A 13338-nucleotide genomic window follows, 5' to 3' on the forward strand; every position below is an offset into this window, starting at 1 on the left:
CCTTTAGCGTTCCTTTTGTTTTGCTCAGCTGGGTGTCTGCCTTGCTTAAGAGTCTCCTAAATCAGATTGCTTGTGCATGTCCCTGTGTCCCTGTGTCCTCACCTCTTTGACTTTGAGCTCACTGTCTAGGCTGACGCTCCAGTGCAATGCTGGAGGGAGTGTTGCTTTATCAGAGACGCCATCCCTTGGATGAGATGTTAAACTGAGGTCCCAGTGTTCAAATGAAGATGAAAGATCCTAAAGCACTTTGCGAAAAGAGAAGGGAGTTTCTCTCTCCTGGTGTCCCAGCCAACAATCCCCCAGATAAAATTGGTCACTTGCTCCACGGCTGTGTGTGAGATATTGCTGTGTCAAGTTGAAAGCCTACAAAACATGCAGTCATATTTTTCAGTGAACCCTTGAAGCGATCAGATCGTTTGATGGTGTGATAAGGCTCTATATCAGAATGTGGGATCATTATTTATTATTAATCTGGTGACTCTCTCTCTACAAGCTGTAGATTACTAAGAACTCCGCAGCTCATGTCCTCTCTGGCACCAAGCTCCAGGAACCAATCGCCCCCACCCTCGCCCGGCTTCACTGGCTCCCTAATCCCCCAGAGGATTGAGTTCAAGACCCCCGTCCTCTCTGCGACCTGCTAAAACATTCCGCTCCCTCCGTTCGACAGGGCACAAGCCTGCTCCATGTCTCCCATCCTGCCCGCTCCATAATTCAGCCTTTTTTGCCCCCACCCTCTGGAACTCCAGCCAGGAGCCCTCTCACCTCACCCCCTCCTTTGCCTCCTTCAAGGTACCTCTCAAGACCTTCCTCTTTGACAGTGCCTTCGTTCATCTTCCCTCCCCCCCCCCCCCCCCCATCCCTTTGCCCTCCATCCCCTCTTGATCCAGCTTGGATGCTACTACTTATTTGTCCAGCGCCTTGGAATGTCCTTCCCACGTGAAAGGCGCTGTGTAAATGCAATCTGATGTTGTCGATGAGGTTTGATGTCTCGCGTGATTACATTTTCTGCCCTCGTCAGGGATTATGATGCCCTCGGATTAACTATGGATAAGCTGGACCGCGTGGAGCTGCTGGAATCAGTGCTGAGATTCATGAAGAAACGAATTGTAAGTACGGTTTGGCGAACTGTGCGAGCTTCAGGTCGGTGGCTCTAATGAGGGTCAGGTCAGTCATTGCAATGTGGCAGGTGGGACTTAAACTCACATGGTCTAAGATGACGCTCCATTGCAGCGCTGGGGGAGTGTTGCATTGTCGGAGGTGCCGTTTTTCGCATGAGATGTTAAACCGAGGTTCCCGTCTGCCTGTTCAGGTGGGCGTTAAAGATCCCGCGGCGCTGTTCGAAAAGAGAAGGGAATTTCTCTCTCCCGGTGTCCTGGCTAATAAATCCCCAAATAAAATTGGTTGCTCACTCCGTAGCTGTTTGTGGGATGCTGCTGTGTGCAAACTGGCTGCTGCGTTTCTCTACAAATAGCACAGTCACTTCCATTTCACAGTAATTCCCACATAAAGCGGTTTGAGATGTCCTTCCGACATGATATGGTGCTATACCAAATGCAAGGAATATTATACATGGAATCTTTCTCCCCGCTTTATCTTGGTTTACATTCCTCGTCCTAAATTATCCTAAATTTATAATAATCCTTGCATTTGCATTTAATAATCCTTGCATTTGATATAGCGCCTTATCACGTCTTTGAGCTGTCTCAAACCGCTTTGCCGAATATACTGTAAAGTGAATTGGCTTTATATTTTGTGGGTGAAACTCCTCCTTGGGGGGCAGGTAAGCGGGTTTTCCTTGGAGCTGAACTGGCTCCAAGGTGGCATATTTGGCAAAGGAATGCATGTTCCATTCCAACAATATACCGCTGGAACTTCCACGTGTAGGTGGGATGCATGGAATTTCGAGTTCGGAGACTCCTTAAGCACGGTGATGAGTTTCTGCATGTGTCAGACACCCGGCTGACCCCCCAAAAAAACAAATTTGGCTACTCATCTTATTGTGTGCAACTAGGTGTTTGACTGCATAACAAGTTAGTTAGATTTTGTGTCACACTTAGAGGCATTTATTTGCACTTTCCTATTATTAGCCGTCGTGGGAAAACGGTATGCTTATCTTGAATTGAATGGCAATTAGGAGTTCCCTGCATCTCGTGTTTGTGTTGAGAATCGAACTTCAAAATATTGGGGCCTTTGTGACGCTCCTTAATCAGAAATTTTCCTCAACAAGTAATAAGATTTTCCCAAACCTCTGCTGATTTCTTAACCGATGTTTCAATAAGAAACGTGGAATTGGCGGAAAAAAAATCACAGCAGAAAGTCATTCGATTTGGCAATTTGGCAGAAGCGCATTTCTTCTTGAGAAATCTGGAATATTTGAATATAATGATGAATATAATGATGAATCTAATAATAGAATCATAGAGTATTAGAGCACAGAAGGAGGCCATTTGGCCCATCATGCCTGTGCCAGCAGCTCTTGGGAGTCCCACTGCCCCGTGCTCTCCCCATATCCTTGCAAATTTTTCCTTTTCAAGTACCTATCCAATTCCCTTTTGAAAGTTGTTACTGAATCTGTTTCCATCACTCTTTCAGGCAATGCATTCCAGACCGTAATAACTATGCAAACAAATTTCTTTTCATTTCCCCTCTGGTTCTTTTGCCAATTTTTGTAAAACTATGTACCCTGGTTACTGAGCCACCTGCCACTGTTTCTTCCTATCTACTCTCAAAACCCCTCATAATTTTGGACACCTATTAAGTCTCCTCTTAACCTTCTCTGATCTAAGAGGAACAATCCCAGCTTCTCAAGTCTCTCCACATAACTAAAGTCCCTCATCCTTCGTAAAACTCTGGCAGATATCTTCTGGACCCTCTCCAAGATCTTGATATCTTTCCTAAAGTGTGGTGCATGGAATTGGACACAATACTCCAACTGAGGCCTGATCAGTAACAATTAAAGTGATACCAGAACTTCCTTGCTTTTATACTCTATAACAATAATAATTGATATAATAACAACTGATAAAACAATAGAATATCTGGAACGCACTGCCTGAAACTGCTTGATCTGAATTTCTGCCTGAAAGCAGTTTCAATAATAACTTTCAAAAGGAAATTGGATATATGCTTGAAAAGAAAAAATCTGCTATGGGGAAAGAGTGGGGGAGTGGAACTAGTTGGATAGCTCTTTCAAAGAATCAGCACAGGCACTCCTTTGCTGCAGGATTGTATGCTTCTATATGATTGTATAAATATCACGAGTTGGATAACTGGGTTCTTGCAGCAAGGTATATGGCAAGTATTTCTCACAAGTTTCTCTGAACTCGTCTCTTGTAGAAATCCACGAAATTTGTCTCCTGTTTATTGGATTTATTGGATAAAACACAAAAGGTAAGCGAAAAGGCAGATATTACTCCTATTTTTAAGGAAGATAACAAAAGTGATTCAGGAAACTACAGACCAGTAAGTTTGACGTCCATGGTGGGTAAAATTATGGAGACTCTTATTAAGGATAAAATTATGGAGCATCTGGACAGAAATAAAATCATAAATGATAGCCAATATGAGTTCTTGAAGGGAAGGTCTTGCCAATCTAATTTGCTGGTTTTCTTTGATGGTGTGACAAGGGAGCTTGATAACGGTAAGGCTGTTGATGTTGTATATCTGGATTTCAGTAAGATCCTCAGATCCTCATCCTCACCTACAAGGCCATTCACGGCCTTGCTCACTCCTACCTCTCCGACCTACTATCCCCCTACTTACCTGCCCGTACCCTCTGCTCCTCTGGCTCCGGTCTGCTCCACATCCCCCGCACTAACTGCCCTACTATTGGTGGCTGGACCTTCAACCTCTCAGCCCCGAGGCTCTGGAACTCTATCCCCCAGTGCCTTCGCCGCCTCCTCCCTTTCCTCCTTCAAGGCCGGTCTCAAGACCTTTCTCTTTGACCGTGCCTTCACCTCCCCTCTCGACTCTCTACCCCCTCCTCGCTCCCTCCCTTCCTTCCCCTCACCCTGACCATGTCCCCGCTGCTCGGGTCCCAACCCAACTGTCCAGCGCCTTGGGACGTCCTCCCGAAGTGAAAGACGCTCTATAAATGCAATCTTGTTGTTGTTGTTGTTGTTGTAAGGCCTTTGATACAGTTCCTCTTAAGAGGCTGGTACTAAAAGTAAAGAAAGAGGGAATCAGTGGAGGTATATTACAAAGGATATGCAACTGGTTGACCGGAAGAACCCAGAAGGTGCTGGTATAGGGAATGTCATCACACTGGGAAAATGTGACCAATGGAGTTCCACAAGGGTCTGTTGTGAGACTTCTTTTGTTTAATATTTTTATCAGTGATCTGGAACTAGGAGTCGCAAGCCCAGTGGCTCAGTTTGCAGGTGACATCAAGCTAATGAAAGTGGTAGATTGCGAAGCTGAACAAGATAGGTTACAGGAGGATTTGAACATACTTGGGAATTGGGCAGATCGGTGGCAGATGAAACGTAACATGGAGAAATGTAAAGTACTTCACATGCAGACAAAAAATCCAGGAAGAGACTATTAATTGAACAGAAGAAAAATAATATGTATGTAAAATGAAAAGGACCTGGGGGATCTGATTGACAATAAACTGAAGCTCTCCCAACAATACTCTGTGGCAGCGAGTCAAGCAAGGTGTTGGGATGTATCGAAAGATCGACAGCAAGCCGAAATAGAGGGGTAATCCTGCCATTGTATAAATCTTTGGTGAGACCATACTTGGAGTACTGTGTATAGTTCTGGTCACCGCAGTACAAAAAGGATATTGAAGAAATCAAGAAGGTACAAAGTAAGGCAACCAAGACGATTGAGGGAATGGAAGGACTGAGCTATGAGGAGCGACTGAGGAAATTGGGCACGTTCACGCTGGAAAAGAGAAGATTGAGAGGCGACATAATTACTGTCTTTAAGATTCTAGAGGGGCAAGACAATATTGATCATGACAGGCTGTTTCAACTCGTCCAGGATAATAAAACCAGAGGGCACGGCCTGCGACTGAAAGGGGGTAAATTCAGAACGAATCTAGCCAAACACTATTTCAGTGAACGAACAGTGAACCTGTGCAACAAGCTCTCCAGGGACACGGTTCAAGCAGGAAGTGTTGATTCTCTCAAACACAGATTAAGATCGTTTTCTTTTAGGAAATCACACTATGGGATACAGTACGTGGGTAGTTTGGGACACATGTGCATGCGACCGCCAGGAAGGTGGAAGCCGAACTAGATGGACCTCGGTCTTTTATCGTATGACGTTTTCTGATGTTCTTAAAAGAAAATTCCTTCAATAAAGGAATTTCAACCTGAGAGGACATCACTAAGTTCCGGTGTTAACCTGGCTCAGCCGGTCGCTCTCTCTCCGCTCTCGAGTCAGACAGCTACGGGCTCGGGCCGCTCACATCAGGTATCTGAGCTCACGGTCTAGGCCAGGGGTGGTCGAACAGTCGGCCCGCAGGCTACTACATCTGGCCTGGGTGGGGGGTGGGGGGGTGGGCGATTGATTACATCCGGCCCGCGGGCCGCTTCCAGCTGCATTGTCCAATGAGCAGATGGAAGCCGATGAGCAGGCCCCGAGCCAATCATGGCTCCCGAGACAGACAGTCAACAACAACAGCAACAACAACTTGGATTTGTATAGCTCCCTCCACACCAGACGGCGCCTCAGAGCGCTTTAACGCGCGGCTTAAGGGGCCGCTGCCTTGTCGGAGGCGCCGCCCTTCAGAAGTGGGGACGAGCCCAGGGCCCGACTTCAGGCGGCGGCCTGCGCGGATCCCACCAGGCCGCTGGAAAGGAGGAGGGAACCAACCGCCCGCGGTTGCTGTAATTCGGTCGGTCGCAACTCGGCCGCTTGGGCGAACTCGCCGCACGAGTCGGCGGCTGCGGGCCTCCGCAACCCGGCAGGCAGTCGCCACGCACGCGAAGGGCTCCGGCGCCTTTTGGATCTTGGGCATCGAGTGGCAAGGAGCGATGATTCTTTAAAACAGCAAACGTTCCAAAAGTTCGCTTACCCCGTCACCTCTTCATCTTCCTCTCTTCCCTTCTTTCTGCCTTTGGCTGTTGTGTCTTGAAATTTATTATGATAATAATAATAATCCTTGCATTTGATGTAACGCCTTATCTGGAGCTAAATGGAGTTGAGGTACACATCAGCCGCGATCTGATAGAATGGTGGAACAGGCTCGAGGAAGGGGGCTGAATTGGCTTACTCCCTTTCCTATGCTCCTGATTTTGCTCCACCTCAAATTTGAAGGCCCCACGGCCTTACGGGCTAAGACTAGATGGAATTCAGGGCATCTGGCCTCTTGAAAGTTTCTTTGGTCCGTGTGAACTTGGCGTCTTGTGGGAGCTGCTCTCAGACTGGCGGGGGTGGGGGGGGGGGGGGGGGGGGCGCGGAGGGTAGCTCCGGAACTACTACTCCTCCTCTCCCTCTTGACTCGTTCCTTCCCGTTTCCGCAGGCCAACTGTGACCTGGATGGTGTCATTGCCCTGATCGAGAAGACGGGAGAGTTCAACTCGTTGCGAGGAGAGGTCAATTTCAGAAAGAGGAGGTTACGCATGACAGCCATTGCCATTTGCTGCTTTCAGTGTAAGTAAAGCGCCCCAAGACGTAAGGGATGAGTCCAGCCCCGGCTCGCTAACTACGACCTGAGTCCTGTTCACGACTCTTGGTGGACTGCGCGGGGAGGAAGGGACCTGTCTCGCGCAGGGATCGACCAAGCCGCTTTGATCTCTCAATCCACGACCGTTCGCGGGGTCGTTGCTGTGCTGCAGTTGGTTGCTGCGTTTTGCCCACAACATATACCGTCCAAATATACTTTGCGGGATATTCTGTGAAGCGCTTTGAGCCGTCTCAACAATGTGATCAGATGCTATATCAAATGTAAGGGTCGTTATGATTATTATTATTATTTCTGCCCACAGATGCTTTTTGTGTAAAGATGGCGGCCGTAGATAATGAGAACCTGCACTCGCTAAAGAGTTACGTAGGCAGTGAACAGGTACTGTACAAGTGAGAGTAAGAAATGCGGGGTAGAGATATTAGTTGTGTGTGCGAGTCTCGGTCTTTCTTTCCTTCCCTCTTTTTATTCCCTTTCCAAATATGGAAGAATCTTGTCACGCCATCATGTTTCTTCACGTCTTATCTTCTGAGTTTTGTAATTTAGCGCAATCTGACTCGATCATAGAACCTTACTTTCGGAGCATAATGTCCGTGCTGATGAACGGGCAATCTATTTAGTCCCATTTATCTCCCACCCCCACCCCCGCCTCAACCCCTGCAGATTATTCCTCTTCAGATTATTATTATTATCTATCTAGTTTTCTCTCAAGCATAATATTATGTTAAGCATTCCACGACACTGCCCTGCATGAGGTTCCGCTATATAAATTGCAAGTTGTTGTAATCTGGATCCTGCCTCAACCACTGCAGTTCACAGGGTGTTCTGCTACCTAACAACTCTCTGACGAAAGGTCTCCTCGTCTACCCCTTTCCTCCCTTATGACCTGTCTGAAGATTGTGCGTAAATGTGGACTAAAGCTTGACGTGCAGAAGTGAGTCGTCGTACGGAGTTAAAGAGACTTATTTTTAAAATGGCGAAACACTGCTTTTCGAGCCACTGAAAATAAGACAGCGATGGGAAGAGGGCAGGGCAGTGGGATTGATAGTACAGGTGTCCACAAAGTTCTCTTATCTCTATGTTTTCCCTACAGTGCACTGACCCACAACTGAAACATGTGGGTCTAAATGATGGTATTTAGAAGTACTTAACTCCACAGCTCCTGTCCTCTCCCGCACGAGGCTCCGTGACCTATCACCCCCCACCCTCGCCCGGCTCCGCTGGCTCCACTGGCTCACCATCTCTCAGAGGATAGAGCTCAAAATCCTGGTCCTCACCTTTAAGGCCCTCCACTGTCTTGCCCCTTCCCACCGCTGTGACCCGCTAACCCTTTGTCAACCTGTCCGCTCAGCAGGCTCCAGCCCACCCCGCCATCGGTGGTCGGGCCTTCAGCCTCTCTGCCCCAACTTCATTCCTTTCGCCTCGCTCCCTCCCTCGCCTCTTTCAAGACATGTCTCAAGATCATCTTCAACCTTGCCTGCAGCCACCCGATCTACCCTCCCGTATCCCAACCCCGCACAGCTCAGGTCCAGATCCCTGACTGGGTGGGTGAGTGAGTGTTTTGTAATGGGGGTGGGCGGGCGGGGGGTGGAGTAAGAGGACTTTGTGGACACCCTGTATATAGCATGTTCTAAGAGCCAGTGCAGGCTGGGTGGGCTTTCTTCCGCGCTGTAAATGTCTATGAATCTGTAGGTTGGTGTGGATGAGAACGGGAAGGTCTTGAGCAACGAGCAATGAAACGTGGGCGATCTCAAATTTCTCTTTATTTTGCCAGTTGAAGAAAAGCGAAGACTATAAAACCAAAGGCAATGAAGAGTTCAACAAAGGAAACTACTCAGCTGCTGTCAGCCTATACTCCAAGGCAATAGATATGAGGTACGTGCTGTTTTGAGGAGTGTTAACGATTTCCAATTATAGTGACTTATTTATTTATATAAATGTAATGTGTTGTTAACGTAGGATTTTAAAACATGCAGAATTTAACGTTGTTGAATTCAATCTTAACGTTGATCTCGGGTTCTGTTTGTCCTGGAAAGAAACGTACAGAAAAACAGCTTCAACATCGAGGGCTGTGTTTAAGAATTCACCCAATCTTGGACGTTCTGAAATGCTATATTAATAATAATCCTTGCATTTGATATAACACCTTATCACGTCTTCCGAGACGTCTCAAAGCCTTCTCAGAATATTCTGTAAAGTGAATCGACTGTGTATTTTGTGGGTGAATTGCGGCAGCCAATTAGAGTTTGTGGGACGCTGCTGTGCGCGATTGGCTGCTGCGTTTTACCCACAAAATGCACAGTCAATTTACTTTACAGTATATTCTGTGAGGGGCTTTCAGACGTCTCAACGATCAAATGCAAGGATTATTTTATTAATAAATCTACACCGGCCAGGTGGAATTGCTCTACCTAAGTTAGCTGTTGCATTTGCCCACAAAATACACAATCACCACACGTGACAGTGTGTCCTGGGAAGCTCTTTGGAACATCCTCAAGCTGTTGTAAGTGATTGGAACAGAGTGCACTGAAGGAGAATGGTGTGAAATTCTAACTTACACTTGCATGCAACTCTGACTCTGAGGCTTTGAGCCAAGATCGCAAGATTGGTCTGGATGAAGAAGACCCTTCAGCCCATCCAATCTCATCCCTCCAGAAAGCCCACCCAAATGCCTACCCCACCCCCCCCACCCCCATCACTGCATCACGATGCTTTTCAAACGAGTCCCAGTATCCTGGCCTCAACCACCCTTCCTGGTAACCCTGCTCCAGTTGCGTTTCGTCCACAAAATACACAGTCAGTTCACTTTACGGTATATTCTGTGACGCACTTAGACATAATGACGTGATAAGGCTCTGTACCAAATGCAAGGGTTATTATTATTATTGTTGATTTCCCTTCTGGGTAAAGAAAAGCTTTCTGGTGTCTGTCCTGAAATTCCTCTGTGTAACTCTAAACTTAGGTCCTCTTGTTCTACTGCCGTGTTGCATCCTAAAGTCGATGAACTCCCCCCTCTCGTCTTCTCTCAAGACTGAAGAGCCCCAGCTTGTCCAGTTCATAGCTCAGTCCTCAAACACCAGAGAGCATCCTCGCTGCCCTCCTCTGCACACTACCTCTAGGGCCTAGGTAGTCTCTCTTTGTGTTGTGGTAACCAGAGCCATGTATAGTATTCAAGGTGCAGCCTGACCAAAGCACTGTACTGCCTGAGTATGAAGTGTGAGGATCTAAACTCAACTGTTGTAGCCCAGCGTAGAATTGCAGAGAATGTAATAAACATGAAAACACTTATATTATTGTTATATTGTAACACGCCATTCGGCCAAACCAGTCTGCTGATTATTAATCGTTAAGACACTTATACTCTACTCTCTTTTATTTTCTTTCAGTCCAATCAATGAAATTCTATATGGAAACCGAGCCCTCTGCTTTTTACGTATAGAAAATTACGGGTAAGTGCGAAAAACCCATCGCTTTGAAATGTTTTGATACGATTCCTCCTGACGTGAAAGCCGCTCTATAAATGGAATCTTGTTGTTGTTGTTGATAAGTCGCTGAGTTTTCAACCTGAGCCTCTGCAACATTGCCCCTGTCCGTCCTTCTCCCCTATAAGCGGGGATCCTGTAGCGCATCGCAAGTCTGTATAGAGCATTGGGTAGAGCACTCGCTTTGCAAGCGAGAGGACCTAGGTTCGATTTCTGGGCAGAGCAAAACCCTACGCAAGTTTCCTTACACTATACTTCTCTGTTTGCCTAGCAGTAAGTAGAAACCTGGTTGTAGTCGATTGATGGATCGCTTTCTGGGGGTAAATATCCCTTTTCCCCTGTAATAATCCCTCTGTCTGTATACGTGTATCTGTACACGTGTGTGTACACGTGTGTGTCGGTGTATGTGTGTGTGTGTAGACACGTGTGTGGGTGTGTGTACACGTGCGTGCTTGTGTGTGTGTGCGCATGTGAGACGCGTTGGGCAATCCCGGAAAGCAGTAGGCGCCGATTGGCAAAAGCCAAGGCATGTGTGAGAATGTTTCAGCGTGTGGGTGAGTGTGTATGCGTGCAGGCGTATGTGAAGATGTGAGTGAATAAAGATGTGTGTGCGTATTTGTGAGAGCCTGTGAAACATGTCGGGCAACTTTTTGTTAACCAAACACCAATGGGTTACGCGAACAGACTTCAGAAGCTCCATTGTGATAGCTTCGGGAAACAGTACAAGCAGTCACCAAACCGGTTCGACTTGCCCATATTCTAAAGCAGTTCCTCATTACTCGCTGGGAATTTTGTGCCCGCCTGGCTCCGTCAGTAGCACGCTCGCCTCTAAGTCAGAAGTTTGGGTGGTTCAAACCCCCACATCAAGGGCTTTGAGCTCACAGTTCAGATTGGCGCTCCAGTGCAGTGATTACGTCACTGGTTGTAGTGTCAATGCTCTCAGACATTTCATACTGACCGTTGCTGCTCACCGGCAAGCTCACAGGGAGTTCCTGGTACCAGCCATCCAGTTAGGGAGGATTCAAACCTCCACTTGTCGGATGTCAACTGTTCTCCTTGTGGGAAAGGTAAACCAGGTCTCCTCGGGGCTGAGCTGGGTCTAGAGTCACAAGCTCGACAACAGAATGTGAAGGTCTTTACAACAACAACAAGATTACATTTGTATGGCGCCTTTCACGTCGGGAGGACGTCCCAAGGTTCTGGACAGTGTACAGGATTTCAGACCCGAGCTGGGGTCAGGGGGGAGAAGGGATGGGAGGGGAAGGGGGTGGCCGATGGTGTGGTCGAAGAGGAAGTTTTGAGGCGGGACTTGAAGGAGGCTAAGGAGGGGGCAAGGCGGAGTGACTGGGGGATGGCGGTGGACGAGGTGATGTGAGGGTGGCGGCGGACGAGGCAGAGGTGGCTGAACGTATCCCCTCGATTTTGGATTCGAGGAATTCCAGCATCTCCTCACAGTTGGAGTTTGAGGAGAGGATGGGCGAGGCGTGTGAGGGTGGGCGGAGGAGACGGTTTGTGGTGGAAAAGAGAAGCCGGGGGCTGTCCTTTGCCAGATAACCTTGGAGTAGAAGGAGGATTTGGCGGTGGCAAGAGCGCAGCGGTAGGTATTGGTGTGGTGAAGCCAAATCTGCTGATGGACCATTAATTTGGATTTGGTCCAGGCGCGTTCGGCAGCTCGCACTTCTGCCTTGAGGGAACGGAGATGGCTGGTGTACCAGGGGGATTTACGGGAGCATGAGGCAGTTCAGGAAGTGGGGGGAGCAAGGGAGTCTAGAATGGAGGAGAGGGAGTTGTGGAGAAAAGAGAGTGAGGACGGGAGATCGGTCAGTGAGGCCCAGAGGTGTAGGAGTTCAAATGACTCCAGGGCAGTGGAGAAGGAGAGGGAGGTGGTCCGAGATGGCTTTATCGATGATGGTGGTGTCCGAGACAGTGAGGCCCCGGGTGATCACCAGGTCAAGGGGGTAACCACGGACGTGGGTGGGGGAGTGGATGAGGAGGGAGAGGTTAATGGAAGAGAGGAGGGAGGAGAAGTCGGCAGAGGAAGAGTAGGAGGGGTAAAGTGGAGGTTGAAATTGCCTAAGATTAGGAAGCATTCAGAGCAGAGGGAGAGGGAAGATAGGAGGGTGGAGATGTCTGAGATGAAGGTGGGGAAAGGCTTGGGGGGACGGTAAACAAGGAGGATTTTGAGGGAAAACCTGGAGAGGTGGTGGAAGGTAAGGTGTTCAAAGGAAGGGAAGGTTCTGGAGGAGTAAGGGGAAAGGCCGAGGGGGGATTGGGAGATGAGAGCCACTCCACCGCCACGGAGATTAGGCCGTGGAGTTTGGTGAAAGGTGTAACCTGGAGGTGTGGCCTCGACTAGTGGGAAGGTGTCGCCTGGGGTGACCCAGGTTAGTTGAGGGCGAGGATGTCGATGTTTCCTCGACGGTGAGGTCATGGATTGTGAAGAACTTGTTGGTTAGTGAGCGGACATTCTGCAGACCGATGCGGAGGGGACAGTTAGTGGTAAGAGTGTGGGGGAGATGGTGGGGTGAGGGGCTGGGCAGACGGGTTAGATGGGGACGTGAGTGAGGGAGGAAAGGTTGGCTCCCGTGGGTGAGGGCAGGTGGGCCTTGCGGCGGGAGTGTGGGAAGGGATAGTCAGGGTGGGTGCTGTGGGACAGCCGACGGCGTCTACCACGGAGGGCACGACGGAGAATGTGAAGAGAGGAGCAGAGGGAGGCCGTGGGGGAGTCGAGGAGGGATAGCAGTCGAGGCAGGCAGAGGGAGAGGAGAGTCCGATTCCTGAGCCAGGCGGGACTGCAGTATTCCAGGGCACTGCTGACAACCAACCTGGATCATCGGCAGGACTTGGAAGGGCAGACCAGTCACTGGGGGAAGGGAATCTTCCCACTCAGCTCCTGTTAACCCTGCAAGCCAAAGCCCCAATGGGTAAGGTGGTCCTAACTGGACAAGCAGCGGGAAAGCTTGCCAGACAGCACGCTCAATGGCAAACTGGTTAGCTGGTTAGACTCCAGCAGTTACCCCAACGCACACACTGGGGTCCACAAGCTTCGGCTCCGGCCAAACCATGCCAACTACTTCCCAGGATTAGGTAAGCAAGGTACGTTACCCTGGACGGAGAGTGAGCATCCCATTCCGGACACAGGGAAAGTTTAGATAGGTGGCAAACATGTGTGGAACTCAGTCTAATTCGGATACTTACAAGCACAGCGATGGGTTTCCATGG

The 13338-nt window shown here is 48.7% G+C and overlaps 1 protein-coding gene across 1 annotated transcript in view; it reads left to right on the forward strand.

Moving 5' to 3' along the window:
- LOC103189166 (E3 ubiquitin-protein ligase TTC3-like) overlaps nt 1-13338 on the forward strand; it is a 43569-nt gene that overhangs the window by 9479 nt on the left and 20752 nt on the right. The window contains exons 5-10 of the mRNA XM_042334063.1: nt 1019-1106; nt 3337-3390; nt 6474-6603; nt 6939-7015; nt 8409-8509; nt 10021-10083. Of these exons, the coding sequence (XP_042189997.1) occupies nt 1019-1106; nt 3337-3390; nt 6474-6603; nt 6939-7015; nt 8409-8509; nt 10021-10083 (513 nt within the window). The remainder of the gene's footprint in view (nt 1-1018; nt 1107-3336; nt 3391-6473; nt 6604-6938; nt 7016-8408; nt 8510-10020; nt 10084-13338) is intronic.

This window comes from Callorhinchus milii, unplaced genomic scaffold, assembly GCF_018977255.1.
Source record: "Callorhinchus milii isolate IMCB2004 unplaced genomic scaffold, IMCB_Cmil_1.0 Scaffold4, whole genome shotgun sequence".
NCBI classification, from domain to species: Eukaryota; Metazoa; Chordata; class Chondrichthyes; order Chimaeriformes; family Callorhinchidae; genus Callorhinchus; species Callorhinchus milii.